The sequence below is a fragment of the Cavia porcellus genome, unplaced genomic scaffold, assembly GCF_034190915.1.
Source record: "Cavia porcellus strain 051 isolate PalLab524CR breed Dunkin Hartley unplaced genomic scaffold, mCavPor4.1 scaffold_31, whole genome shotgun sequence".
In the NCBI taxonomy this organism is placed as follows: domain Eukaryota; kingdom Metazoa; phylum Chordata; class Mammalia; order Rodentia; family Caviidae; genus Cavia; species Cavia porcellus.
The window spans coordinates 45,117,632-45,143,601 of NW_026947514.1; the positions used below are offsets into that span (position 1 = coordinate 45,117,632).

The 25,970-nt window shown below is 40.0% G+C and overlaps 1 protein-coding gene across 4 annotated transcripts in view; it reads left to right on the plus strand.

Annotated features, from left to right (window-relative positions):
• The window catches only part of Daam1 (dishevelled associated activator of morphogenesis 1), a 177,948-nt gene that overhangs the window by 47,025 nt on the left and 104,953 nt on the right, over positions 1-25,970 (plus strand). For all 4 annotated transcript variants that reach the window (XM_013155276.3, XM_063241084.1, XM_063241083.1 and 1 more), the window contains 2 exons: positions 1,589-1,723; positions 18,784-19,003. In XM_013155276.3, coding sequence (XP_013010730.1) covers positions 18,821-19,003 — 183 coding nt within the window. In that variant the 5' untranslated portion in view covers positions 1,589-1,723; positions 18,784-18,820. The remainder of the gene's footprint in view (positions 1-1,588; positions 1,724-18,783; positions 19,004-25,970) is intronic.

Genomic DNA, 25,970 nt, shown 5'->3' on the forward strand with positions numbered 1-25,970 from the left:
ACCAGCCATGTCTTAATGGTTCTCATATTTAGCCAGTGGTAACTTTTGACTGTTTAATAATATTTCTCAGAATCTGAACTCAAAATATTAATCTTAGTCAAATCTGCCAGCATGTAAAGGAGTAGGAATAACAATTTTTTTTTTTTGTCTTTTTCCTTTTCATCGGTACCAGGGATTGAACTCACGACTGCCTACTTGCAAGGCAGGCACTTATGCCGCTGAGCTAAATCCCCAGCCCCGAGGAATAACAATTTTAAAATAGAGCTTTTCATGTTATTTTGTTTAGAACAAATTCTTTAAGAAATGCAGTCTCTTTTGTACCTTTTTGAGTTAACCCGATAAAGCAATTAGTATTCACACCTCATTATTTAGAAAATTAGAGTTGAGTGAATAGGACACACTAAATAATATCAGCTTCTTTTTGATGACTATGAAAAAGACTTTTTATTTTGTTTAGGTTTTGACCCAGGTATAGGTCAAGAATGTTGTAACTTACAGAATTAAAATCCAACAAACATTGTTCTTCACATCTTGTTTGTTGCCGTAAATATTTGTTTAGCTTTATGGATAACTTTCCAACATTTAGCAAATGGACAGGAATCACCAAGGAGAAATGTGCTGTTTCTTGTAAGTGCTATTATTTATATTTTCATTGATTTTTTAGCTTTCTTTAGTGAGAGGAGTTAGTCATCAATTCATCCACCAGCACATGTGCTCTGGAAGCATGCCCACCAGCTCATGTGCTCTGCCTTGACCTTTGTCCTACTCTCAAAGTCTAGGTACTTTTATAGTGTTTTGTACAGGGAAGGTACAAATGCATATTCATAAGAAAACAACCTTTGTTTTCATAAGAACAGATCCTTCAGGTTTTTACTTTCTCAAGACTGCATTTGTGTAGCTTCTTCACATTTGGAAATTTAATCAGTACATAGTTCTTCCTAGGTCATCTGGAATTTCTGGAAGTCACTTGGAATTCAAGTAACAAGAAAGACTATCAGCATTAACAATCAGAACAGATGCCTCGTGTGTTAAGCATTTCCCCAAAGCTTGACAGTCACATCCTATTGACTGATAGTGGCATTCAGATGTGATCACTGACCTCTAAGCTATACATAGTTATATTCCAGTAGTTCATTACAATTTCATAAAAATGCATCGCTCTTTTTCAGTAGACACTGCTTCCAAAATAGTGGCAACTTTATCTCACTGGGACTGCTAATCATTTTGCATTCTCCAGACCACTGATTTCCTTTTTAGTTAATATTTCTTCAGTGAATATTTGAATTGGAAGGCATAGCCAGAAGGGGGTATGGCCTGGAAGGGTCTATCTTTTTCTCACTTGCCTTGATCTGTCTGTCCATCTGCATCTTGATGCCAGGACATGAGCAAACTTCCTCCTCTATGCTATCTTGTCACTTGTCATAGAGCTACCTGGCTATGGACTAAGACTGCTACAAACTGTGAAGCAGAATAAACCCGTCCTCCTTAGAGTTGTGGGTGTCAGGTATTGTGTCTTGGCAATGACAAAGTAAGACACTATCTCTTACCCCTTTATATGATCATTGTTTTCATTTTGTTCTCTGAACAGTGTGGTGACTCTCCTGATTGATAAAGAAGACTTCATACATTTCAGCCATTGAAGATAGAACTTCAGGAGCATGTACAGGAGAACATTGTTGGAAATCAACTTTAAAGTTGCTGCAGCCAAACATTCAGTGGCCAAGTAAGTTGGATTAAATGTGAATTATATATACTTTTTATAAGTGTCTGAAAATGAAGTTTTGAAAATTGTATTGAATTCACTTTTATAAAAATACACATTTTACTTCTATTGCATCTTAAATACATACCAAGTACTGCATAACATTCATTTAAGAACATACTGATGCCCCTTATTATAGGGTATATTTGTGATGCTCTCGAGATTTTCTCAGGATTTTTAAAATTAATGTTATTGGTGCATTTTAGATATACATAATTGATGACATTCATCAAGTGGAATTTGTACCTGTACATGATGTCTTGTGATTCTTGTGTTCCCAACCCCTCCCCTCCCTTTAGCCCCTCTCCTCCACCTTATTTATAAAAGCTTTGTTTCCATTTTTTCCTTCTATTCTTTTTCTTTTTTCTGGTACCAGGGATCGAACTCACGACCGCCTGCTTGCAGGGCAGGTGCTTATGCCGCTGAGCTAAATCCCCAGCCCCCCTTCTATTCTTTTTTCTTTTCCCTTCTTTCCTTTCCCTTCCCTATCCCTAGTTCTCCCTTACCATTTGAACATTTTCTTCGTATTTCACCATATCTGTTATACATTTTGGTCCTTATTTACTCTTTCAGTTTCTCACACTAGAGAATCCATGTGATATTTGAACATGTATGCCCAATTTATTTTACTTAAGAGTATGATCTAAAGGTACATCCACTTATCTGGAAATTTATCCTTCTTTATGGCAGAGTGGTACTCCATTGTATGACAAAGTCACATCTTCTTTATCCATTTATCAATTGAGGGCATTTGGGCTGTTTCCAAGATTTAGTTATTACAAATTGTGTTGCTGTAAACTTGGGTGTACATACATCACTGTGATGCAGTGCTTTTAATTCTTTTAAGAAAATACCAAGAAGGGGGATACTGGATCACATAAAACCTCCAGTTTTAAGTTTTTGAGGAATTTCCCATTGATTTTCACAGTTATTATACCAGTTTATACTCCAACAATGAAGAAGACTTCCTTTTTCTGCACAGTCTCACCAGCATTTGTTACTAGTTGATTTCTTGGTAATAGCTATTCTTTCTGGAATGAGCTGGAAGCTCAGCATTACTTTAATGGCCAGTGATGTTGAATATTTTTCATATATTTGTTTGCCATTTCTACTTCATCTCAGATGTGTCTATTCATTTCACATGCTCATTTTTCGGATTGGGCCTTTATATTTAGAGGGTCTTAGTTTTTAGAGTTCTTTAAGTATTTGTGATATTAGTCCTTTGAGGAACAGCTGTCAGAAATTTCTTCCTGCTCTGTGGGTTGTCTCTTTACTCTGCTGGCAATTTGTTTTGCTTTGTAAAACCTTTTTAATAAGACAAGATCCCAGTAGTTCCTGTGTGATTGGGGTTTTTGTTCATAAAGTCTTTGTCTACATCTATGTCTTCAAAAGTCCTCCCTATTCTATTTTCCAACGGGTTTAGTGTTTCTGTTGTAATATTTAGGTATTTGATCCACTTTTATTTTCGTTTAGTACAAGTAAGAGACCTGGGTCTAGTTTGAGTCTTTGGCATGTGGAAAGCCTGTTTCTCCAGCACCATTTATGAAAGAGGCTGTCTTTCTTCCAATGAATATGTTTGTGAAGCATAAAGTGGCTGAGTACATTTGGAATTGTTTCTGCATCTTTTAATCTGTTCCCCTGATCCTCATGTCTGTTTATTTTTGGCAGTACCATAATGTTTTTATCACCATGAATTTATAGTGTAATTTCAAGTCGGGGATTGTGATGCTCCCCTCCCACCTTACCTTTATTGCTCAGAATTGCTTTTGCTATTCTAGGTCTCTTCTGGTTCCAATGAATTTTAAGATTGTTTTCTCTAGTTCTGTGAGGAATGCTCTTGGTATTTTGATTAAGATTGCATTGAATCTATGTAACAATTTTAGAAGTATGGCCATTTTTACTATACTGGTTTTTCCTACCTAAGAACAAGATGTATCTTTCCATTTTCTGATGCCCTCTTTGCTCTCCTTTTTCAGATTACAGTAGTATTCACTGTAAAGATCTTTTGCTTCCTTTGTTAGTTGTTTCCTAATGACTTTTCTTTTTTTGAAGGGGGGGATGCTGTTGTGAAAGGTATAGTTTATCTTTCTGTGACTTTGTTATTTGTATATAGAAATGCTACTAATTTTTGATTGTTGATTTTGTATCCAGCTATGCTACTGAATTTGATTATTAAGTCTACAAGTCTTTTGTTGGAGTTTTTGGGATCTTTTTTGTAGAGTATCATGTCACCTGCAAATAACGATAATTAAACTTCTTCCTTTTCTATCCTTATTCCTTTTATTTCTTTCTCTTTTCTAATTGTTCTGGCTAATGTTTGCAGAACTATATTGAGTATGATAATAGTGGGCATCTTTGCCTTGTTCCTGATTTTAGTGTGATTCACTATGATTTTAGTTTTCAGTGTTTGTCCATTTAGTATGATGTTGGCTGTTGGTTTGTCATAGATGGCTTTTGTCAGATTGACATAAAGATCATCTGTTCAGTTTTCTGTAGGATTGTTATGAATGAGTGTTGCACTTTGTGAAATGCTTTTTTTACATCTACCGAGATGATCATGTGGTTTTTATCCATGGCTCTATTAATGTGATGCCTTATATTTACTGGTTTGCATATGTTGAACCATTCCTGCACGTGTGAGATGAATCTCACTTGGGAGATGGTAAATAATCTTCTTGATGATTTACTGCCTTGTTTGCCAGTATCTTATTGAGAAGTTCATTAGGGAGATTGGCCTTAACTCTCTTTTTTGGGTGGATCCTTCTGTGGTTTTGGTGTCAGATAATGCTTGCTTCCAGGAATGAATTTGGGAGCATTGCTTCCCTTTAAATTTAATTAAAGTATTTGAAGAGTGGTGGCATTAGATATAAATTTGCTGTAGAATTCAATGGTGAATCCATTAGGATCTGGGTTTTTCTTTGTTGAAAGGTTTTTAATTATATCTTCAATTTCATTGACTGATAGCAGGTTACTTAGAATCTTTGTATTTTCTTGATTCAGCTTTGATAATTCATATGTGTCTAGAAACCTTCCCGTTTCTTCTGTGATTTCTGTCTTATTAGAATACCGATTCTCAAAGTGAGTATTAATTATCATCTTGATTTCTGCAGAATTTGTTGTGATTTTTACTCTTTTCATTCCTAATTTCATAGTCGGAGTCTTTTCTTTCTTACTTTTTTTTTTATAAGGTTGGCTAAGGTTTGTTCATTTTATTTAAACTTTCAGGTAACCAACTCTTAGATTCATTGATTCTTTGTATTCTTTGTTTTCTTAGTCTCAATTCCCTTAATTTCTGCTCTAATTTTTGTAACTTCCTCCCTATTAAGACTTTTGGACTCAATTTGATCTTTTTCTATAAGCTTGTGCTCTTAGAATTTTGATCCTTAATAGAACTAAAATGGAAACAAGAGTTGAAAGAAAAAATAGTATTGTAATAGAATTTTCCATGTTCTCTCTCACTAGCCCTGGGGCTATTTGAAGAACTTTCAATATAATGACTTTTGTGAGCCAGATATTCTCCATAAATTGCCTTTTGGGATGTGAAAAGTTCAAAAGAAAGCATGTTTAAAAGTTTATTACATAGCTGGAGGTGCTGGTACATGCCTGTAATTCTAGCACTTAGAGAATCTGAGGCAAGAGGATCATAGTTCAAGTCCTGCAAGACCATGTCTCAATTTAAACACACACACACACACACTCCCTTATAAACATTTGAGGGTGTTGCTTAGTGGTAAAGTGCCTCTGGCTTCTGTCCTCAGTACCACCAGAAAAAGGTTTGTTACATTGTTGTTCATATAGCTAGCATTTAGAACCTTGTGCAAATTTTCTCACTGAGTTTCATCAAGGTTGTATGTAATGTTACTTTGGAGTTTTTAGATTTGTTGGTTGACAGAAAAACTTTTAAATGGGCCACTATAATGGATCTACAAATCAACATGATATCAATATTGAAGCATTTTGCATTTAAGAGTATAAATTTTAAACTAGTTGTAAAAGTGTCAGTATAACAGTTAATGAGCTATTGTATACTGAGTGTCACTGAGGTTATTGAACAAGTGTATATTTTATTTCAGTAGTTTACAAACACCTGCATCAGATGCTTAGGAAAATTCATTAGTCACTTAAAACTTTCTATAACCTCTGCAGGGACAAACTCAGACACACAAGGAAGTAATAGTCACCATTTACCGGGCATCTTCTGTGTGCCAAGCACTTGGGTAACTATTTTATAGTTGCTACTCTGAGCAGTTCTAGAATGATTTCTGTGTGTGCACACATACTATGATTTGGGAAAGTTGGATATCTAAAAAATATATGTATTGCTACAAATACACTTTGTTTTCAGTTTTATATTCTTTTTTTTTATCAGTACTGAGGATCGAACTCACGACCATGCGCTGGCGCTTATGCCGCTGAGCTAAATCCCCAGGCCCTGTTTTCAGTTTTGACATAAATGATAATGTATATGCATTTTTCTGTTACTTGACTTCTATCAGTCTGTCTTTTTTCTCTGAATATATTAGATGTTCCCACGTCAGGACCCATGGATCTTGGATAGTTTTTGTAACCCACAGGCATGAAGTTCTTAAGTCTTGGTTCCCAAACCTGGCTTTGCATCAGATTCACCCAAGGAACGTGGAATAGTACCCATGACAGGACTCTATATTATAGAGATTCAAGTTCTGTGATGTGGAGTACTGCTTTGGTGATGGGGCATGGGCATCCTGTATTTACTGCAGGACAGTACTATACCAAGAGACACTTAGGTAATTCTCTCTTACAAATCATGAGCCCTTTTTCTATGATAATGGTGATCTTTCTGTGCCCATGTGTGAATATATTTGTAGTATAACTTCTTAGAAGATTCATATCTATGAATGTGGATCCAAGGGTCCCTCAGTTAAAAGAATAGGAGTTGTAAGTTGCCCTCCTCTGAGGTGATGTGGTAATTGACTTTCCCATCCATTTGTTATTACGTTGTCCACAAGTAGTTGAGGTTTACTGGGTCATCTGCCTGGCCTCTAGTGCCTGCCCACCCATCCTCCCCAACTGCCTGCCTATCTACCTATCTATCTATCTATCTGTCTATCTTTCTTTCTTTCCTTCTCTCTTTCTTTTTCTTCCTTTCTTTCATTGTTTTTCTCTGAAAAGGTGTTTATGGAAGTTCTACCATGAAGGGAGGTTGGGGAAGTCCTGTGTCAAAGCTTTGTTTAATGTGTGGCTTTGGGGATAAGTTTTAAAGGCTGGTGCAATACAGTAATGTTTTCACTCATAGACATCAAAGTTGTGTGGATCTGTCATGAAGGGCTGGACTGTTCTGGTTGAAGAATGATATAGTATTTGCTGGAGTCCCAGAACACGTGGAACAGGGCAGAAATAGAGACCACGTGTCCTCTTTGCTCAACTTAAAGGTTGCATTACATTCTCTATGAGTCTCATTTGAAGATTTATTATGTAAGTTTTGCAAATAGAATTTTTATGAAGGGCAGGGTGCTTCTTTCCAAAGGAGTTCCAGTTTTCATAGTGTGAGTCTAGTCTCGACCCTGTGGTTTCTGGGTGGTTCCTTCCTCTTTCATCAGAGACAGGTATCAGTAGGAGAAGCCTGAGCAAAAGAGGTGTGGTGTGGTTCCAGTGCAAAGCTGAGTGTGTTGCCTGAGATGAGGCTCTGTGAGCAGCCACTGTTAGAGAGACAGGAGCTGGAGTAAACAGTTTACCACATTGTAATTTGAAGCCCAGGAAACACCATATACTGAGCTTGCCGTAGCTTTTTTTTACATTTGTAATGGCAAAAGATGGCTGTGTCCACATGTGTTCAGAGTGATCTAAAGTAAAAGCATGAGTGCAAGGGGTCTCGGGCACTTTTATGTTGAGATTTCCAGTCAGTTTTCTGTCTTGATTACATAATAATGAGTAGATGAGATCAGTGACTAAGGAAACTGTGAAGGGAATCAGATCAGTATTGCAAATGTCAGAGTCCTTGTAGTGAACTAATTGCATATGCTGTGTGGTAGTTTTTGTGCAAGTGGTTAGGTTGGAATATTAAATCTTTTGAATTCTCCAGAATATGCAGGAAAGCTTCATTTTAAATAGCCTTTTCCATTCTGCCCCTGAAACCTTCAGAGAATTTCCCACAATTTACAGATAAACTGACCAACTTACAGAGCTTTTGATTTAGTGATGACAACTGCCCAGCAGAGATTAAGCGGTCTTCATTCCAGGAATTTGCTCTGCTGATACGCATAGGAATACTAGAGAAAGGAGTCTGGTCAGCATATTTCCACCAAACAGTAGTTGACAAAGCTGAGCCCTTCGTATAGTTTTCATTTTCTTTTATAGGATCCACTTGGGGCCATCAGAAACGCTCGCTGCATACTTGGGCTGCTGGACAGCACACCTCAGCTGCATCACTCCTCACACGTGCACATGAGCAGTTCCCCTCAGCTCTAAAAAGGCTCTTGCACTGAGGATGAGCTGATTTTGCCTTTGCTCTTTGGCAGCTCACATCAAAGTTTTGATGTGAAGGTTCAGATTTCTTCCTGTACTACCTGCTGGGACTCTCTTGTCTCCATTTTTGTGTTTCATACTGTGTTGAAGGGTTGATCTCACCAGATTTGAATCATAAACGTCTCAATTCAGTCTTACGAAATATAGGAGGTGAAGAAATATGCAACTTTTCTTCATTTCTTCAGATGATGAAACTGGGTGTCAGGAAATTCAGGTATCTTTCCTGATATCACTGCATGAAAGAAGTGGTTGAAGCAGGATATTTGAAGCCTGGTCGGGGTTCTGTGGCCACTCTGTCACATTGCAGTCAGCCTGGGCAGGAGTGGGCTTCCTAATTGTTACCAGAGCAAGGCTAATCTTCACCAAGAGCCTCTGTTCTGCCTGGTGTTTCATTTTCTTCTGTCACAATTGTATTAAAGTAACTTGGCATAAAAATAGTCAAAAGAGGGGCTGGGGGTTTAGCTCAGCGGCATAAGTGCCTGCCTTGCAAGCAGGAGCCTAAAGGGAGAATGTGATTTGCATTTCTTTTGACTACAGCTTGAATCTGTTTATTGACTTAACTCCTAGACTAGCAGCAGATCAGCAGCTGGCAGAGCTTGCTGGGAAAGGCTGTGATTCCTTTGGTGGGGTGCTCCAGTGACACTTTTGGTTTGGCTGTTGTCCCACATGATCGAGACTAAATGTCCTGACTTCTACACTCTAGTTTCTGTCACGTGAACAGCACAAACTTCCTTGCTCCTGAAATGTGTTATATTGGCTTTAGGGATTTATGTCTTAAACCCGTGGTTAAAATACTGAGTCTTGACACATCACAGTTGCCAATGGTTTAGAGTAAAAATCCTGAGGTGCTCGTATTTGCTCTGAACAGGAATGGCTGGGGTTGTTTCCAGTAGGAATCTATTGGGTTTGGAGAATGGTGGTTAATTCTGTGCTGCTGGGAGCCTAGTCTGTCCAGAGGGTGTTCATGAGATGCCCCAGGGCTCTGCCCTCCCTGAGTAAGTAGGAGAGGAAGGTGACTGCTTCCACAAGAGCAGATACAGGGCAATCAAGTGTTTTGAGGGTGCTGGTGGCCTTTCTGGATGTCTGGAGCATGGTTTCCCTGTTGATTAGTGGATGCTGTCTTTATTTTCTTCATTGGAGAAGATACTGAGTTGAGAGCATGGGCTGTGGGGTAAATTTCTAGGAGCTACTCCAAGAGTGCCCTAAGAGAACACCCTTTATGGACCAAGTGTGTGGGAAAGGCTGTCACTCACTGCACACACTCACTGGGAAATACTCTTTCTGTTTCCTGATGGAGAGGATGTTGAAACTTTTGGGGAAAACATAACTCCTTTTCGAACATTTCTCCTGCACCCTGCACCCTCCTGCATACCATGATTTTTTAAAGCTCTAAATAGTACTTGGCCTTTAGTGTATGTGGGAAATGAAACTCAACATGAGGAATGTGAAAAGGGAAAAAGATGACCAAGAAAAGAAACACAGCAAGTTTTTTCTTCCACATTTTTTGGATAAGAGAGCTTGGATTCACATTGTTGTAACCCAAATTGCATTTTGGGGCCCTCTGAAAATTGCAAAATGTGAGATACAGCGAAGCTCTGAAATCAGTATGTATGACAGCTAAAATGGAGGTCTCTAACAACCTTTTTCTTTAAAGTTGCTTTTTTTTATGAGTACATATTTGCAGGGCATTCTTCCTGGTACATGTACGTAACATGACGTCTCTTTTTTTATCCCTTTCTTTCTCCACTCTCCCATCTCTTGATTCCCCTTCCCATTGGAGGATGATCTGTCCCCAGCTACCTGTTATCTGTCTTTTAGTTTGCTCTTTATTTGTATTTTGGGTTTTTTATACAAAAGAAATCATGCAATATTTAAGCTTGTGTGTCTGATTTATTTTACATCATATTGTTTTCCCCTTAACCTTCATCTTTTCTTTCTTTTTTTTTTTATTTTTATTAATACTGGAAATTGAACCTAGGGCCTTGAGACAGAGTCTTGCTAAGTTGCCTGGGCTGGCCTTGAACTAATGGACCTCTTGCCTCAGCTGCCTGAGTTGCTGAGATTAGGAACATGTGCCATAGTACCTATCTTATCCTTCTTTTTATGTCTTTGATATGGTTTCCAGAGTACTGCATTTTGGTATCAGGTTTTAACTGAAGAATTCAGTGTGAAATATTATCTATCATGATAAAAATAATAGAATTGAGAAACAACAGACATGGTCCCCACTGTGCTTTGCAGATACCATATATGCAAAATCTCCGCTTTGAACCTACATGGTGGCTAGCTGTGATTTCCCCTGCTTCCCTTCTTCTCCCCCTTCTCCTTCCCCTTTCTCCTGTCCTCTCCCTTTCCTTCTCTCTCCAGCATATATAGGCTGTTGTTTCTTTTGTATCTACTCTGGTTAGGGGGAAGCTTGGTCACTTAGTCAGTGAATAGGTCCCTCAGTGTAGACAGTCATCTTATAACTGTGTGGCCCAAGCTCCCGATGGACTAATTAAAATGCATCATGTATCACTGCAAATGTATTTTGTCATCACACCCTTCAGATTTTCTACATGTATTAGATACAGATTATATTTTGCTTTGTGGAACATGATCTGTACCTATCACTTGTATTGTGACTTGGCATTATCAAAGGAAAACTGTTAGGGTTTTCTTGTGGGCTGGAAGCTATTTTCCTATTTAAAAAAATTGTCCCAATCATTATCATCCATATTCCCTAAAATTTGGCCTTATTTTTTGACTATTGCTATATCGGGAGTCTTGTTTGTTTTGTTAAAAAGCAGTACAAATAACTAATTTTAAGCTAAGCCACAGATGGATTGAATTTCTTGTTCTTTGCTAAGCAAAATGCACCTGCTCTGGCATCTTAGGTAGCTTTTTAATTGCTTCCTTGTACACAGCATAGTAGTAGTAAGGTTAAAGTAGTAAGGTTAAAGATGGATTGTGTGTTGGATGTCCCAGAAGTGACTTCTTCCTCTGCAGTGGTGCCAGAAGCTGAGGTTACAAGAGGGTTCTGGTTGAGGGCTCAACTGTCATGGCAGGATTAATCTGTTCTTTCAGGACGATCTGATTAAAAAGAGGCCAAGATGTTAGACAGAGGCCTCTGGTTTCAAGCACTTTGCGTTCTCTCTTTCTCAGACAAAAGTACCTGGTCCTCTGCTCCCTGATGGCTACTGCTAGGCACAACATCCCTGAGTCATGACTCCTTTGTGTTTCTGCCTCTTAATGCTATGCCAGGGTCAGACATCAACAACTGAGCAGTACTTTGATACTTTCTTAGGCAGAGCATTCACTGAATGTAAGCAATTGGAGAACCATCTGAAAGGTTGTATCAGCAAGTATATTTCTAGTGATACTTAGTTGAGTATGAGCTGAAAAAGTCAAGCATCAGTTTGGCCTGAAGCTTCTCACCACAGGAAGCTGCCAGTACACTGAGGATGCAAATCGAATGTGAACTCCTGACAGTGCCACAGAACTTGTCGGGTGGCTGCAGAGTACTTGGTGATCTGATTGGCTTCACATGTTTTGGTAGTTGTGAGAAACAGATCGACAGACAATTGTGGGAAGAACACCCAGTCACACATACCTGCAATTCAGAGATGGGACCATCTGCTCACTTAGGCATGTGTGCTTTTGCATTCGACAAACATTTATTGAGATATAAGGTGTGTCAGGGACTGAATAAGATTAAGTCTCTGCTTTCGGAGAGCAATAATCCAATAAAGCAAAGCAAATTTTTGAAAAATGCACTCAACTACATATGTGAGACCTACAGCAAGAAATATGTGCCCATCCCTGGGAATCCTGAGTCCCATGAAAGTGATATTACCAGTGTGGAGTCTTGAGGGCTAAGTGGAAGATGAGCAGAGAAAGAAGAGACATAGCCTGCTGGGACTAGATGAAGGGACTAGATGCCTGCTGGCACATGGACTACTGTTCAGGTCCATTGATGACATATGTATGTAGGTAATGGGGCCTGAACTTGGGCCATGTTCAGGGTGTTGGGAGAGGATGCTAGAAAACCATGCAGGCCCAGACTAACTCTCCAGCATGTAGCCTCCTATCCCTCATACTTGGTCTGCCCCTGTGACTCTGCTCCAGTCCCCTCCCTGTTCCAGCCCACTGCACACACTCCTTCTGATTAGGGTTCTTTTCTTGGACACATTGCTGTCCTGCCTTATCCATCAGGTCTCAGAGAATGTCACCTCTAGGGAGATCACACTGTCCAAAGTCTCTTTCTAGGTTATATGGAGAAATATATGAGTCAGGGCAGCCATATCATCTGACTTTTTTTTGGTGCATGAGCCAAGAATAGTTTTTACATATTCAGTGATTAAAAAATAAAATTTTTTGAAGCCGTTTAGCATGTGTGTTGCTGAAGCAAGCACTTACTTAGTAACATGCAACAGTTAATGAAATGTCACATTTCAACATGAAGTTTTATTGGAACTCTGTCACATCCATGTTTACAAGTGTATGCGACTGCTTTCACAGCAAAGTGACAAGCTGAGTACTTGCAGTGAAGGTTCACTGGCCCACAGAGCCCACAGAATATTTACTGTTGTCTCTTGAAACAGGCTTGCCAACACCTGGACTGGGGAATCAAGGGTGGGGAGCGGAAGCTGCCATACTTGTTCAGGTGGGAGGGGAGAGGAGCCCAAACTAAGGTCCTGCCCTTGAGGTCGGACAGGGTGGGACTAGATGCCAGCTGACCTGAACAAGCAGGTTCCCTAGGCTCTCTCATGCTTCCTGCCCCCTTCTAGTGACTCAGGCTTCTCCACATAAACATCTCCATCCTCACAGAAAATCAAGTCTCTCTTGCTAATTGGCCTTCTCCCTCACAGTCTCCCTTTAAGTCTTATCTATAAAGTGGGGGTGGTAGAATGGGGTGACAGTTGTGAGTGTGCTGATGGAGCCGTGTGCAAGGCAGGTGTTGGAGTCAGTCTTCATGGTGGTGTGCTAGATCAGGTTGAAGGGCCAGCCCTTCATGTTCTTTTCTTTATAGAACCTTTGGCATTGTTTTGTGTTTTGTTTGTTTCGAGACAGGATGGTCTTGAATGCTCAGCAGTCTTCCGGCCTAACCCTCCTGACCGCTAGGATTACAGGTGTGTGCCACCACACCTGGCTTGGCATTTGAGTTTTTTTTTAAATTAAGTTTATTGGTGAATTTTAAGTATCCATAGTGTTCACATTCATTGTGGAAAATTTGTACCTGTATATGATATAACTGGATTTTTTTCCCATTCCTCTCCCCTCAACTCTGAGTACCTTCTTTATTTACAAAAACTTTGTTTCCGTTTTTCCTCCTTTTCTCATTTTTCTCCATCTTCCTTCCCCCCTTCCTAGTTCCTCTTCCCATCTGGTATTTAAGATGTGAAAAATGTTTTGGATTGATTTATAGATCTTAACATTATTTCCCTGGTTGTCCTCATTACATTCAGGGTATAAGTTGATTTTATGTGAAACAACTTACAAATGAAAAAGTAAAGCTCGCTCTTTTCTTTCTTTCTTTCTTTCTTTTTCTTTCTGTTCCAAATATGTGTGTCGGTTGTACTCCTTTGTGTGACATACTGAGTGACGTATGCCATGGGCATTTTCACCACACGTGGGAAGTACAAGAAATTTATTAGTTTTAAAAATAAAAAAAGAATATATATGTCTGTAACAGAACTAACTACTACTAACATTTGGTGGATTTTTTGCATCCTTTATTTCCTGGTCATATTTGTGAATCTTATAGAAATTGGATACTGCATACATACCTTTTATTTTATATAATTATTTGCCATTAAATACTCTTTTTCCAGAGGACTTCTTGGCAGTTTGCTATTGTAGAAATTCTTTGAAAATTGTTGTGAAAACATCTTTGATAGTATATTTGAATGTCTCTTTAGGATGCAGTTCCAGATATAAGAATACTAGGTCAAAATATGTGACTGTTTAAAGGCTTTGATAAATTGCCCTTCAGAAGTGCTGAATCAGATTTCAGCTCCCAGTAGAGGATGTGTCTCCCTGCACTGAATGGTTGGCGCTGGTCCTGTTGAGATGGGAGCACTGACAAAGATAGGAGCAGGGAGGAATGACTACTAGGGTGGAAGATAAGAGAATCAGATGTTCTGGGGTATGGGAAATGAGTGGAGTGAAATGTGGGATATTTTTAAGGAAGTCTGAAAGATGGAAAAGTGGAGCTGGAATCCAGCGGTCCTGGGGGAGCCAGGGCAGACTGTGAGCTGGGGAGGGAGCTCAGGGCTGTGCTCTGGAAGGTGGCCGTGTTCAGCACAGTCTGCATTGTGCTGCCATTCCAGGAGCACTGGCCCCTCCTCCTCCTCATGCCTTCACTTGTGCTATTCCCTTTGCCTGAGTGCCCTGCTTTCCATGTGCCACCAGAACTACGTTTGTCTTTTTGTTCACCTAGCACTCAATGGTAGGACAAGTCATATGACTTTTGTAAAATAACTTGGTGTGCCACTGTCTTGCATCAGAATATGTGCTTATGGTGACCCAGTTCTGTGTCCATGTGTCACGTCACTGTCATTGTGGGACCTAGTAGGTGCCAATACACATTCACCAAAAGAATCCCAAATATTGCATTGATCTTGTACAAGCACACTCTAGTGCAGGAGATCTGTGCACCAACAAGACAGGATCTGTCTCTGTATAGTCTCTGAACCGTCGTCACACAGGGCTCTGCTTTAACTTTTCTTTCCCTCCCTACGCAGAGATGGCTAGTTGCTGACTTTTAGAGATCACCTCCTCTCTCGCCCCTACTTCTGGTGAGCATACGGCTTGACTCCAGAAATGTTTGCAAATCACAGTTGTTTATGAGAGAACTTCTACTATAATATTAACTATGAAGTTAAGAAATTGGGCAGACTACAGGGCTGGGGATTTAGCTCAGAGGCATAAGCACCTGCCTTGCAAGCAAGCAGTCGTGAGTTTGATCCCTGGTACCGATAAAAAGACAGACAAACAAACAAACAAACAGAAATTGAGGCAGACTTTAAACTTAGGTTTCAGAAGATACGTTATATTGAATTTTAATTTTAAAACGCAAGGGCAGGAGCCAGGGATATAGCTTAGCGATACTGTGCCTGTCTGACAAGCCCAAGGTCCTGAGTTTGACAGCCAGTACAAAACAAACAAACAAATACCCCAAAAACTCTTAAGGACAAAAATTTCAGAATTAACTGTTGTTAAATGTTGACACAATTCTGGTCTCTTCTATATGTATTCTTTTAAGCGATTAGATATTGTATGAACTCATTGTTCTTTAAAAGCCTATAGTCTAATAGGTAAACTGCAAGATTCTGCAAACTTTCAACCCCGCTTCCTATATTTTTAATTTTTTTGAAGTGGAGCTGTTTTAAAAATGAGATTATATATTAAAACCCAATATTCATTCATTAAATACGTGAGTAACTGTGTCCCATGTACTGTCATGTGATGGAGAAATGTTAGCAATTCATTAATGACCCCTTAGGTCACTGCTACAGCTGGGTGGTCAGGATAGGCTCTGAGAAAGTGCCAAGGTCTTAATGATGAGGAATGTTCACTTTACTGAGGCAGGAGCCAGCCTGCTTGCAGTACAGCAGTGCCTTATAAGAGGAATGCTGCACAGCAGGGCGGAGAGATGGGAGCCAGAGTGTGGAGGCCGTGGAGGCTTTTGGAGGACTGTTGCATATTCTTACAGTTGCAAGGAGTGCCCACAAGAGGTTATTATAAATAAAATACCTGCTTGGTGTGGTGGTGCACATCTGTAATCTTAGCACTCAAGATGATTGAGGCAGGCTAGTGCTGCAAGTTCCAGGCCAGCCTGGGCTAGAAGGTGAGTTCAGGGACAGCTTGAACTCTGTCCCAAAAAACAGAGATGGATACTTAATTTTACAGTACACAGAGAAGGTAGAAACAGGGCTGTTGAGATTGAAGCTTAAGGGAGAAACTCAATTTAGCCTGTACCGAATGGTAGGAGTTCAGGGTACCTTTTGATTAATGGTTGGGATTATTATGCCTTGAGCATTTTTAACAGGTTAACTCTGGACTGAAGACAACACAGCCAAAGACTTCTTACTTCCACTTTATCCTCGGGTTTTGAATCTAGAGAGGTCTTTGTGTGTCTCACATAGCTTCTCCTGTTGGCTTTAAATTCCGCCCTAGAGGTAATACAGCTCTGATTCTGTTACAAGGCAGCAACCCTGAAATCAGATCAAAAGTCGATGAGGGACTCTGCCTTCCCCTTGGGCTTTATCTCTTTGTCTCTTTATCTCTTTGTCTCTTGGTGGAGGGTCAGCCTTGTCTGTGAGGGAACACTGTGGTTTTATCAGTGATTGTCAGCATGGTGACATTAAACACATCTCTGCTGCTGATCCACACACAGTCTGTGCTCTGGAAACGCTTGGCATTCTCCAGCAAGGCCTCCTGTCTGCGATTCTAAAAAACGAGAGCAGTCTCTCTCCCTCCTTTTCTTCTTGTGTCTGTCTGTCTTTCTTGGTTTCTTTGTTTCTTAAGAGGAGACCTGTTTGAAAGGCCGCAGTGCTCATGGTTTCTGCCTGGAATCTGTGCTTTTGTCCCCTCCCCCTGCCCTGCCAGTGGTGTGTTTTTGGTCCTTTGCTCTTTTTAGTCCTAGAAGAGCCAATTTATCCACTTTCTTTTCTTTTCATCCTGTCTCTCTTTTAAAAATAAGAAGTTACAAATATTATACGTGACTGTACACCCATTATTAAAAGAATAACATAAGAGGAATGTTCTATTTCTTGCCTCTTCTCAACCCTATTTGTCTTGGAGAGTTAGGAATTTACTGTGCATCTTTCCAAACCTTTTGCTGTGCATTTACATGTAAAGGGTTGAGGTTTTTTGTTTTTTGTTTTTTTCTTTTCCATGAGGTTATTTTTTAAAGACTCATTGGCATCATACTATGGACATCATGCTTCTTCAACTTGCTTTTGCACTTACAGTACTGCTTAGGAATTTTTTCTAAGACAGTATATAAAATTCAACATTAAAAAGTCTACAATCATTAAACACATGTTTTTGTGATGAAAATTCCAAAGGGTATAAGTGAGAAGGCATTTTCCTGCAATTGTCTGTTTTTGTAGGAACAGGGGACCCCTAGGAAAGGAAAATGTAGAGCAAAGGCTTCACGAGCTTTATTAGAAATTAATAGACAACTTTGACTTCTGCTACCTGACTTAGTGCTTAGAAGCCCAAAGGCAGCTGGACTCCAGCAATTAGGAAGACCAAGGTGAAGAAACTAGCTCTGCTAGTAGGTAACAGTAGAGTGATTCATGTGAGAGTCACACACTTCCCCTTAATCTTAAGTAACCTGTCCTTAAAGTCCCCACACATAACTTTACCCTCTACCAAAAGACAAGAGAGGTCCCAGGGCCAGAAGAAATCCAAGGTTAAAATGAAAGCAAGCCAGGGAGCCAATCAGATTCCAGGAGCCAACACAGGAAGAAACCTTACAGGAAGAGACTATGAGCCAGGGCCCACCAGCAATTCTCTTTGGAATTCTCCCTACTCTTTCTAGTAGATGCCTCTCATCTCATCTTCCCTACTTTCCCATCTTCAAATAAATAGCCTTCTTTCACTTTAAGTGTAACCTCATTCTTTACTGACACTGAGTTTAGGAATGCTGGGACCTGCTTTTTCCAGCAAAGTAGTGGTTTACAGTCCATGCCTGGACGTGACATTTTTATTTTTGTGGTTATTGCTGTTATAACACTGTTTCATATATATTCATAAAGACATAATACCTTTAAAGCATATACCGCATGTCTTATATACTATAGAATTACATATTTTAAAGAATGTATGTATCTGTACATGAAAGTGTTTCTGTTTATGGTTTCTTGAACATTTTTCCTTATCTACATACACAGATGCCTCATTCTTTTAATGAATGCATAATATTCTGTTGTGCAAGTGTTCTATTTCACCTTTCTGTTTGAAGATCACAGAACCCTGCTAGCAAGTCTCTTGTTTTGACACAAACTTGAGTTGTTCAATACAATAGACATCACTGAGACATGGAGGCTGCCTTCCCCACCCCAAACACACGCACACTGAAATAGCACGGTCTGACCAGAAGACACCTTTGTAAGAAACTCAGAATGTGACCCTTGCTGGGATGGAGGGATAAATCTTAGCATCCACACAGTATAATTAATTCCACTTAAGGAAAGTGGAAAAGATCTTCTAGGGACAAGGAGCAGAAGTCATTTTTGCTGGGAGAAAAACAAGAGCAAAGCAGGCAGGTAAGTGAGTGGCCAGCGGCTCAAGGTAACTAGAGCACATGTCCTGGAGTGGAGCTGTCAGAGCTGCACAGTTGGATAGCAGAAGGTCACAGGGAACGTTCAGCTAGTGGATCAAAGACACTGCCCAGCTGGACTCTGACCCGTTATAGTGTGTCCTCTGTTGGTCTGGCACAGGGCTGTTTTCTTGAATTAGTGTGACTTTTTAAACAGTTCTTTTATCTATTTTGCCCTTAACCATGCCATGTCCTCTCTTCACAGAGTTTAGTCACATCAGGAAACAGAACAGAATTCAGCCATGGCACCAAGGAAGAGAGGTGGACGAGGGATTTCATTTATCTTTTGCTGTTTCCGGAATAATGACCACCCAGAAATCACGTATCGGCTGCGAAATGATAGCAACTTTGCTCTTCAGACTATGGAGCCAGCGCTGCCAATGCCCCCTGTGGAGGAACTGGATGTCATGTTCAGTGAGCTCGTGGTGAGTTGTGGACATCTGTGCAGAGCTGGTGGGGAGCGAGGGAGGGAGAAGAAAGGGTCTACAGGGGTTGGCGGGCTCTTAGTGGGTGGAGCACTTTGACCTGCAGGTAGTGCTATTTCTTGATTTGTCCTAATCTCACCTGAGTCTGTATGTGTGTGCATAAATAATCCCTCCATCTATTTTATACCTTCTGGGATTTTCTGGTAATTACCTGATCCCCTTCCAATGTATATTAATTTCTTTTTTAAAATTACACTTGCCAATTTGTTGTTGATCCTTTGGTGAAAGACATTAATACTTAAGTGCAGTATCATTATTTAGCCTAATGATACGTTTGGAATAATAACTGTTGTGGGAAACTTTTTATAGATCCTATCATACTTTTGATACTGGGGATGGAACTCACAACCTGGCACTTACCAGGCAGGTGCTTATGCCGCTCAGCTAAATCCCCAGCCCTCTATCATATTTTTGGACACATACCCTTAAGTGAGGTCATGTGTCTCGTGTAGGACTTGTTCATCAAGAGATGCAAGTGCACTCATCACCATTACTTTCCAGGCATTGCCCAAGTGGCATTTCTTTCCATTCTGTTTCAGAGGCATAGTTTAAAGAGGCTAAAAGACCTTGGTTTAAATTACTGCTCTTTATCTACAGTATAAATATAGAGCCTGTTTTCTGGAAAGTGGAGAAAAACATACCTCCTCCTAAGTTTGATGTAATGTTTAAATGACAACAGTCCACAGTGGGAGTGGCCCTGGCTCATAAATGTGCTCTGTACATGTTATAGGAGTTCTGAGTCCTCTCCTGATCACTGGTGATGATTTGTAATGGATTGGCTTCTAATCAAACCATTTAGATTGTTCCACAGGTGCTGTAAAGTGCTGTCATTTTTATGATTTTTAAGTCAAGAAGGCAGGCTTGTGGAACTTGAGCTCTAGAATGTTTTGGAAGTGACTATAGACCAGAGTTCTCTTACAAATCAAAAAGATGAGTCAGTCTGAGAGAGCCTGTGAAGCTGATGTTTGCCTTCTGATCTCTTCAGTGAAATAACAGCTCATTTTCAACCAAAATTGGTTGGAAAAAAGAAGTGGCTTTTGACAGCATATCTGTACTTTACAGTACTCAATATTTTCAGTATTTAAGAAATCTATTCCCTTTCTCTTGCTGCTTAATGTAGAAATCTATGTTATGTATTGATGAAGCAGTTCAAGATGGAAAGCTAGAACTTGGCCCACAGAGATGACAGTTACAGTAGCAGAATGAGATCAGTAATAAGGGAGGCATAATGCCACCAAAGGAGTAAGCCCAGAACACCTGCATAGACGTGTGTGTGTGTGTGTGTGTGTGTGTGTGTGTGTGTGTGTGTGTATGTGTTACGGGCATCAGATGGGTGGTGGTAAGGTATATGGTCAAAGAAGACTTTCTGGAGGAAGTGAGCTGTCAGCAGGAATTGAAGACCAAAGAAGCGCAGGGATCAGGTTTAGTGGCTGTGTCATCTTAAGCTGACTCCTGCAAAATCTTCTCATTCACAACAGTATAGGCTCATTTCTTGCTAGCTCTGCTGTGGATCAGCCTTGACTCAAGAGGAAAGGCAGATATGCAACCCACCAACAGGCTGTAACTCCATGTAACACATCACTGTGTCTCTCTCATTGTCAGTGCAGATCACACAGCCATTCTTGAGATCCTGGGGTAACAAGGTCTCTCTTCTGTAGGAACTGGCACCACTAGTCACGTGGCCTTTTCTGAGGTTACTGAGGTGTGTGGAAGACACAGTTCTTTCCTAGGGAGGGGCAATGAAACATACGTCATAGTGGCTATCAGGAAGAGCAGTAAAGATGCTTTTATAGGCTTGGTTTTATGTCCCACTTAAAGTACAGTATTTTAAAACCAAAAGGCAACCTAAGGAGACAGTATCACTGATAGCCAAAGACTTCCTCAATGGCAGTGGACCCAATGAGCATGACTTAAGCCTGCCAAATGTTGTGTGCCCATTCTGTGTGAAAATTCCCTATAGCTGTTAGTTCTTAAAAAACCAATGCCAAACCAGGTCTCTAAGCCAAAACCAATGGAAAATAAATTATCCTGACATTTGTGTTTGTCCTGGTGAGTGACAATGGATTTTGTCTGCTCCTGACTTTAGGGACCTAGGCCACAAATCCTTCAGCTGCCAGGGGAGGCCAGAGGCAAGAGAGAGGTTTAGAGCTGCCGCAGGCTTCTGCTGTAGATTCCCCTGAGCACTTGCAGAAGCTGTCCTGCCTCTGCTCACATATAGGAGAGGGAGGAGTGACACATAGTGCCTAGGCTCTGCAGCCAGACAACACTGCCAGCCACAAGACTTTCAGGCCAGGGAAATTTCCATCAAGGCAGGCTCTGTTTGAGTGGGGCTAATACCATTCTCTGAGAGAGATTGTGTGAATATTAAAAAGGACAACTTCTTTTAAATAGACTGGCAGACTTAGTAAATATATTGTACCCCGTACCCAAGTTTAGCAGGAAGGATGCAAGATAATGCAGGGTCTCTTCTGAACACAACTCTAGGCAGATATCCTGAGGTTTTTCCTTTTCTCAGAAGCTGATATGCTTGCTTTGAGCAAGGTGCTGTGGGTCCTGACTTACTTGCAGGCCTCTTTACATCTGTTGGAGAGCATCTCATGAGAGCTGGTTATTGTAAGCAAGCTTCCTTGGCCACCTCTGATGAGTCACTCACTTGATATTTTTAAATGTGATATCACATGGGTTTCTTTGAGAACAGCTTGCTGCAACCTTATCATCTCATAAATAAAGCAAGCCTGAATAAGAGGTTAGGTAGGTGAATCTTTAAAGAAGATGACCAGCAAAGTGTGCCTTATTCTCTAGCAGGCTTCTGAGGCAGGCAGGGGAAGTGGAACTATCCAATCTCAGGCCACAATGCATTCTGGAGGACTTAGTTCCACATCCTGCATAACTTATAAACCAACAGTTTTATTGAGACATGATTCACATCCCATATAATTCACTAATTTAAAAGGTGCAGTTCAGTAGCTTTCCATGTATATTCATAGAATTGTGCAACCATCATCGTGATCAATTTTAGGACATTTTCATCACCCTAAAAAACAGCCTTCATATCTGTAAAGCATCATTCCCTGACAACTACTAATCACCTTTCTGATCTCATGGAATTTAGGTTTATGTAAATGGATTCATACAATATATGGTCTTTTGTGATTGGCTTTAAGTCAGTTTTCCTTAATGCTAATGTTACTTGCTGGTGTATATATAACTGGTTGATATTATAACCTATAGTTGAGGTCTAATAGTTTAGTGTTTAAGAAATCTATCCCCTTTCAATGAATCCCCAAACATCATTCTAACTGTGAGTAAAAGTGAAAACCACCACCATTTCAGGTCAAATCAAACCAAACCAAACCTAATACCAACCTAAAAAAAATCTTGTTTTTAAGTTCATCCATTACAGCACATACTAGTGTTTTGTTTCTTTTCTTTTTTTTTTTTTTATTGCCAAATAACATTCAGTTGTATGGCTATAGGACATTCTAAAAAATCCACTCATCATTGATGAACATTTGAGATTTGCCAATTTTAGCTAACATGAATATTGCTGCTGTAAATATTGATGTGCAAGTTTTTGTTTAGAAACAGGCCTTCACTTCCTGTAGGTGTGTACTGAGGCCTGGAATTGCTGTACTCTAAGGGAATAGTTTGATTAACTTTTGAGGAATGATCAAAGTGTTCCCAAATGACTGTACCATCTTAAGTCTCCTCCAGCAACACTTATTCTTACTCATTTATACCTAGTTGATTAACCAGCTGCTTTTAAAGCTGTTTTGTAGCTCCTAAAGAACTATCACTTGAGTTATTTTTTTGTGAGTTGTCAAAAATAGTCTCCTAACAAATTCTAAACTATTTGAGCTATTTACAAATCAAACCTTATCTGTTTAGTCTCTGCTAACTATGTGTGTTCTGCCTTTTGAGCAGTCAGATACTCATTCCTACACGCTCTGCCCCTGCCTCCTCCTCCCCTTTCCAGTTCTTCCTCCTTACCCTGCCTCAGTCAAAATGAAGAACACAAGTGCTCTGAGACTGAGCACTGGCTCTTTAAAATGAGATTTAGATGCTGGGCATGGTGGCGCTTGCATACCTACTTCTCAGTAATTGGGATGCTGAGGCAGAAAGAGTTTGAGGCCAGCCTGGACCACATAGTGAGTTTGAGGCCAGCCTGAACTGCATAATAAGATCCTGTCTCAAAACACAATAAAAAGGGTTCCACTATATTTTTTTCCTTCAAAGACTATAAGGGTTTAGTAGGTTAAACACTTAAAGGGTTTATTGGGTTATCCCTACCTGAAAGGCCCAGGCAGGACTGTGCTATTCATTGCCCTTGTTTCTATCTCAGCATTGGCAGGAGCACGTCTCCTTTGGGAGGGGTGAAGCATGGTCAGTTACCAATCACTGGTTCTGAGTGTGGGTTAAGTGCCAGTCTGTGCCAGTCCTGAGACAGGACCCTTGATGATGTCATAGAGCTGAAAGTCTACCAGAGAGGACCAGCTCCTCTGTGTGTGCTCTGATAAGTGTGACTGAATGGTGGGAGAAGGGCCACTCATGCAGTATATTTGTTAGGGAAGAAGCTTTAGTCCTTGCTTTTTACAAAGAGAATGTTTCACTGAAATAAAACTCCAGGCCTCTTTGCACTCTCCTCCTTGCCTTGCCCTTTTTCTGTTCCTCTACAAGTTCAGGTCATCCCAGAACACACACAGTCTGTGTCCTAGGTGCTGTGCATGTCCCAGGAGTGAGGCCTGTGGGGAGGTGTACAGTTGTGTGGGCGGCCTCCTGTGAGTGATGGGTCCGTGTCTCGTTTAGTCCTGAGGACTCCGTGGCGCCTGTCTGTGGATGGAAGTGTGGCACTCCAGTTCTGCTTTCAGGAATACAAGCAGGGTATCTGAACTCTTATCTGCTTGGTTCCTTAGTTTAGTTCTCAGTTAATTCTAAATTTGCTGGGGACAAAGTGTGCTGTCCGTGGCACCCACTCCTATAGAGTCCTACTTTAGCGTGAAGTGTCTTAGAAGTTTTCCAAGGGGAGTGACATTTAATCAGAGGTAGCAAAAGTTGGAATAATCCCAGCAAAAAGGAGATGAAAGAATGTTACAGTGAAAACTGCTTGTGTGGATGCTCCAATGCATGAGAAAGTGTGGAAGGCAGGCTTTGAACTGAAAGAAGTTGTTTGGCTGGATCCTGAAAATAGGATGTGGATAGGACTGGGGACTCCAGGAGGCAACCTGGAGAAGGTTCATCCCAAGGACTGTCATGTTGGCTTAGTAGATTTATATCTCCTGTTTATCTTCAACCCAGAGGAAACTACCTCTGCTTTCTTACAACAATGCAGATTGAAATGTTTTGCTACCTGGTTACATTTACAGAAATAGCCACTGTTTTGTGCAGTCCTGTGAGGTGTTGGTAAGTGTAGGTTATTGTAGTGTGGTTGCTGGATAGATTCTGAACATCATTTCCTTTAAGTTCAGTGGAGGTATTTTTAAGTTTGTTGTAGAAAGGAGAGAACAAGATACTTCGAGCCCCTTTTCTTTCCTCTCCGGAGTTTTCCTCTGTATATCTCAGCAATAGTAATAGGGGAATTAGTGTTGCCTTATACTTTCTATCCATGTCACCTGTTACCCTGCAAAATATCTACCTTACTGCTTTTTTTCTTTTTTCAATTTAATTTAATTTTACTTTTATTTTAAAGAAAATAAAACAGAATAAAGCCAATCAAAACAAACCAGTGTAAGTGACACAAGACTTCAAAACAATATGCAATCAACAATGGTTACCTAATGCTTCTCTTCAAAATAGCTGCAAGTTACCCTCAGACATAGTAAAAATCAAAACAGAACAGAATTCAACAATAAAAACAAAGCAATGAATGCAGTAAAGGACTTCAAAACAAGTGAATAGTAAATCCAAAATGGCTACCATAACATATCTTGTTATCTTTGAAATAGCTGCCCATGTCATTGGATATAATAAAATCAAACAAAACAAAACAGAATAAAATACAACCCAACAGATAATGAAAATGGTACAGGACTTTAAAACAATTTAATAGGGAATTACCAATAGCTACCACCTATAGAAGGAGATCTCCATAGATGCTACACTGCATATTGTTATCCTCTGAATAGATGATCAGACTAACCAGCTTTAGACCTGCAAAGTCAGTGAAACACTAAACACTACAAGCATTAAATTGTATTTTACCTCAATAGCCATTGTTGCAGCCTTTGTTTCTTCTACTCAGCCGGTTGCTGGGGTGAGGGTGTGTTGACTTCTGTTTTCCAGCCTGCATGCTGGAAGGGCTGGCATCTGCTCCCCACAGTGGCCTGCACATGGCGCTGATGGTGCTAATTTGCAGGGAGGGCTTGCTTCTTATTGACTTCTTCCCTACTTGCTTTTTTTGTGTGAGATTTTAGGGGGGAAATCCAGGTTTAAAATAAAGTCTAGTTATTATTTTTAGTGTGTTGTAATAAATCTCTTACAGCATACTTATTGCAGTGCTTCCATGGACTTGTTAGGGGAATTTGTAACACTGTGAATTTATATCTAGTTGGAAATAATATATAATAAACCATATATTTCTAGTCCTAAACTATTATCAATTCCATTTTTCACCTTTTCCTGCTTAATCTGTTTTTCTTTCAGTTCTTAGTCTTCTATTTATTTGACAAGTGGCTCTACTGTTTTAGAGAAACATAATGTTGTGCCTTCTGAAAATATAAAATATTTTAAAGAAATGTGTTGAGAAATCCATTATTGGCCACAAAACCATCATTTATACTAATAAAGATTATCAAAGAAAGCCATACTTCTAGGGAAGTATAATAATGGTGGATATTGTAGGGTAAGATTTGTGTTCTAAAAATATCGTATAGTTACTATAGGTCCATTTCATTGAGTACTGAGAACATTC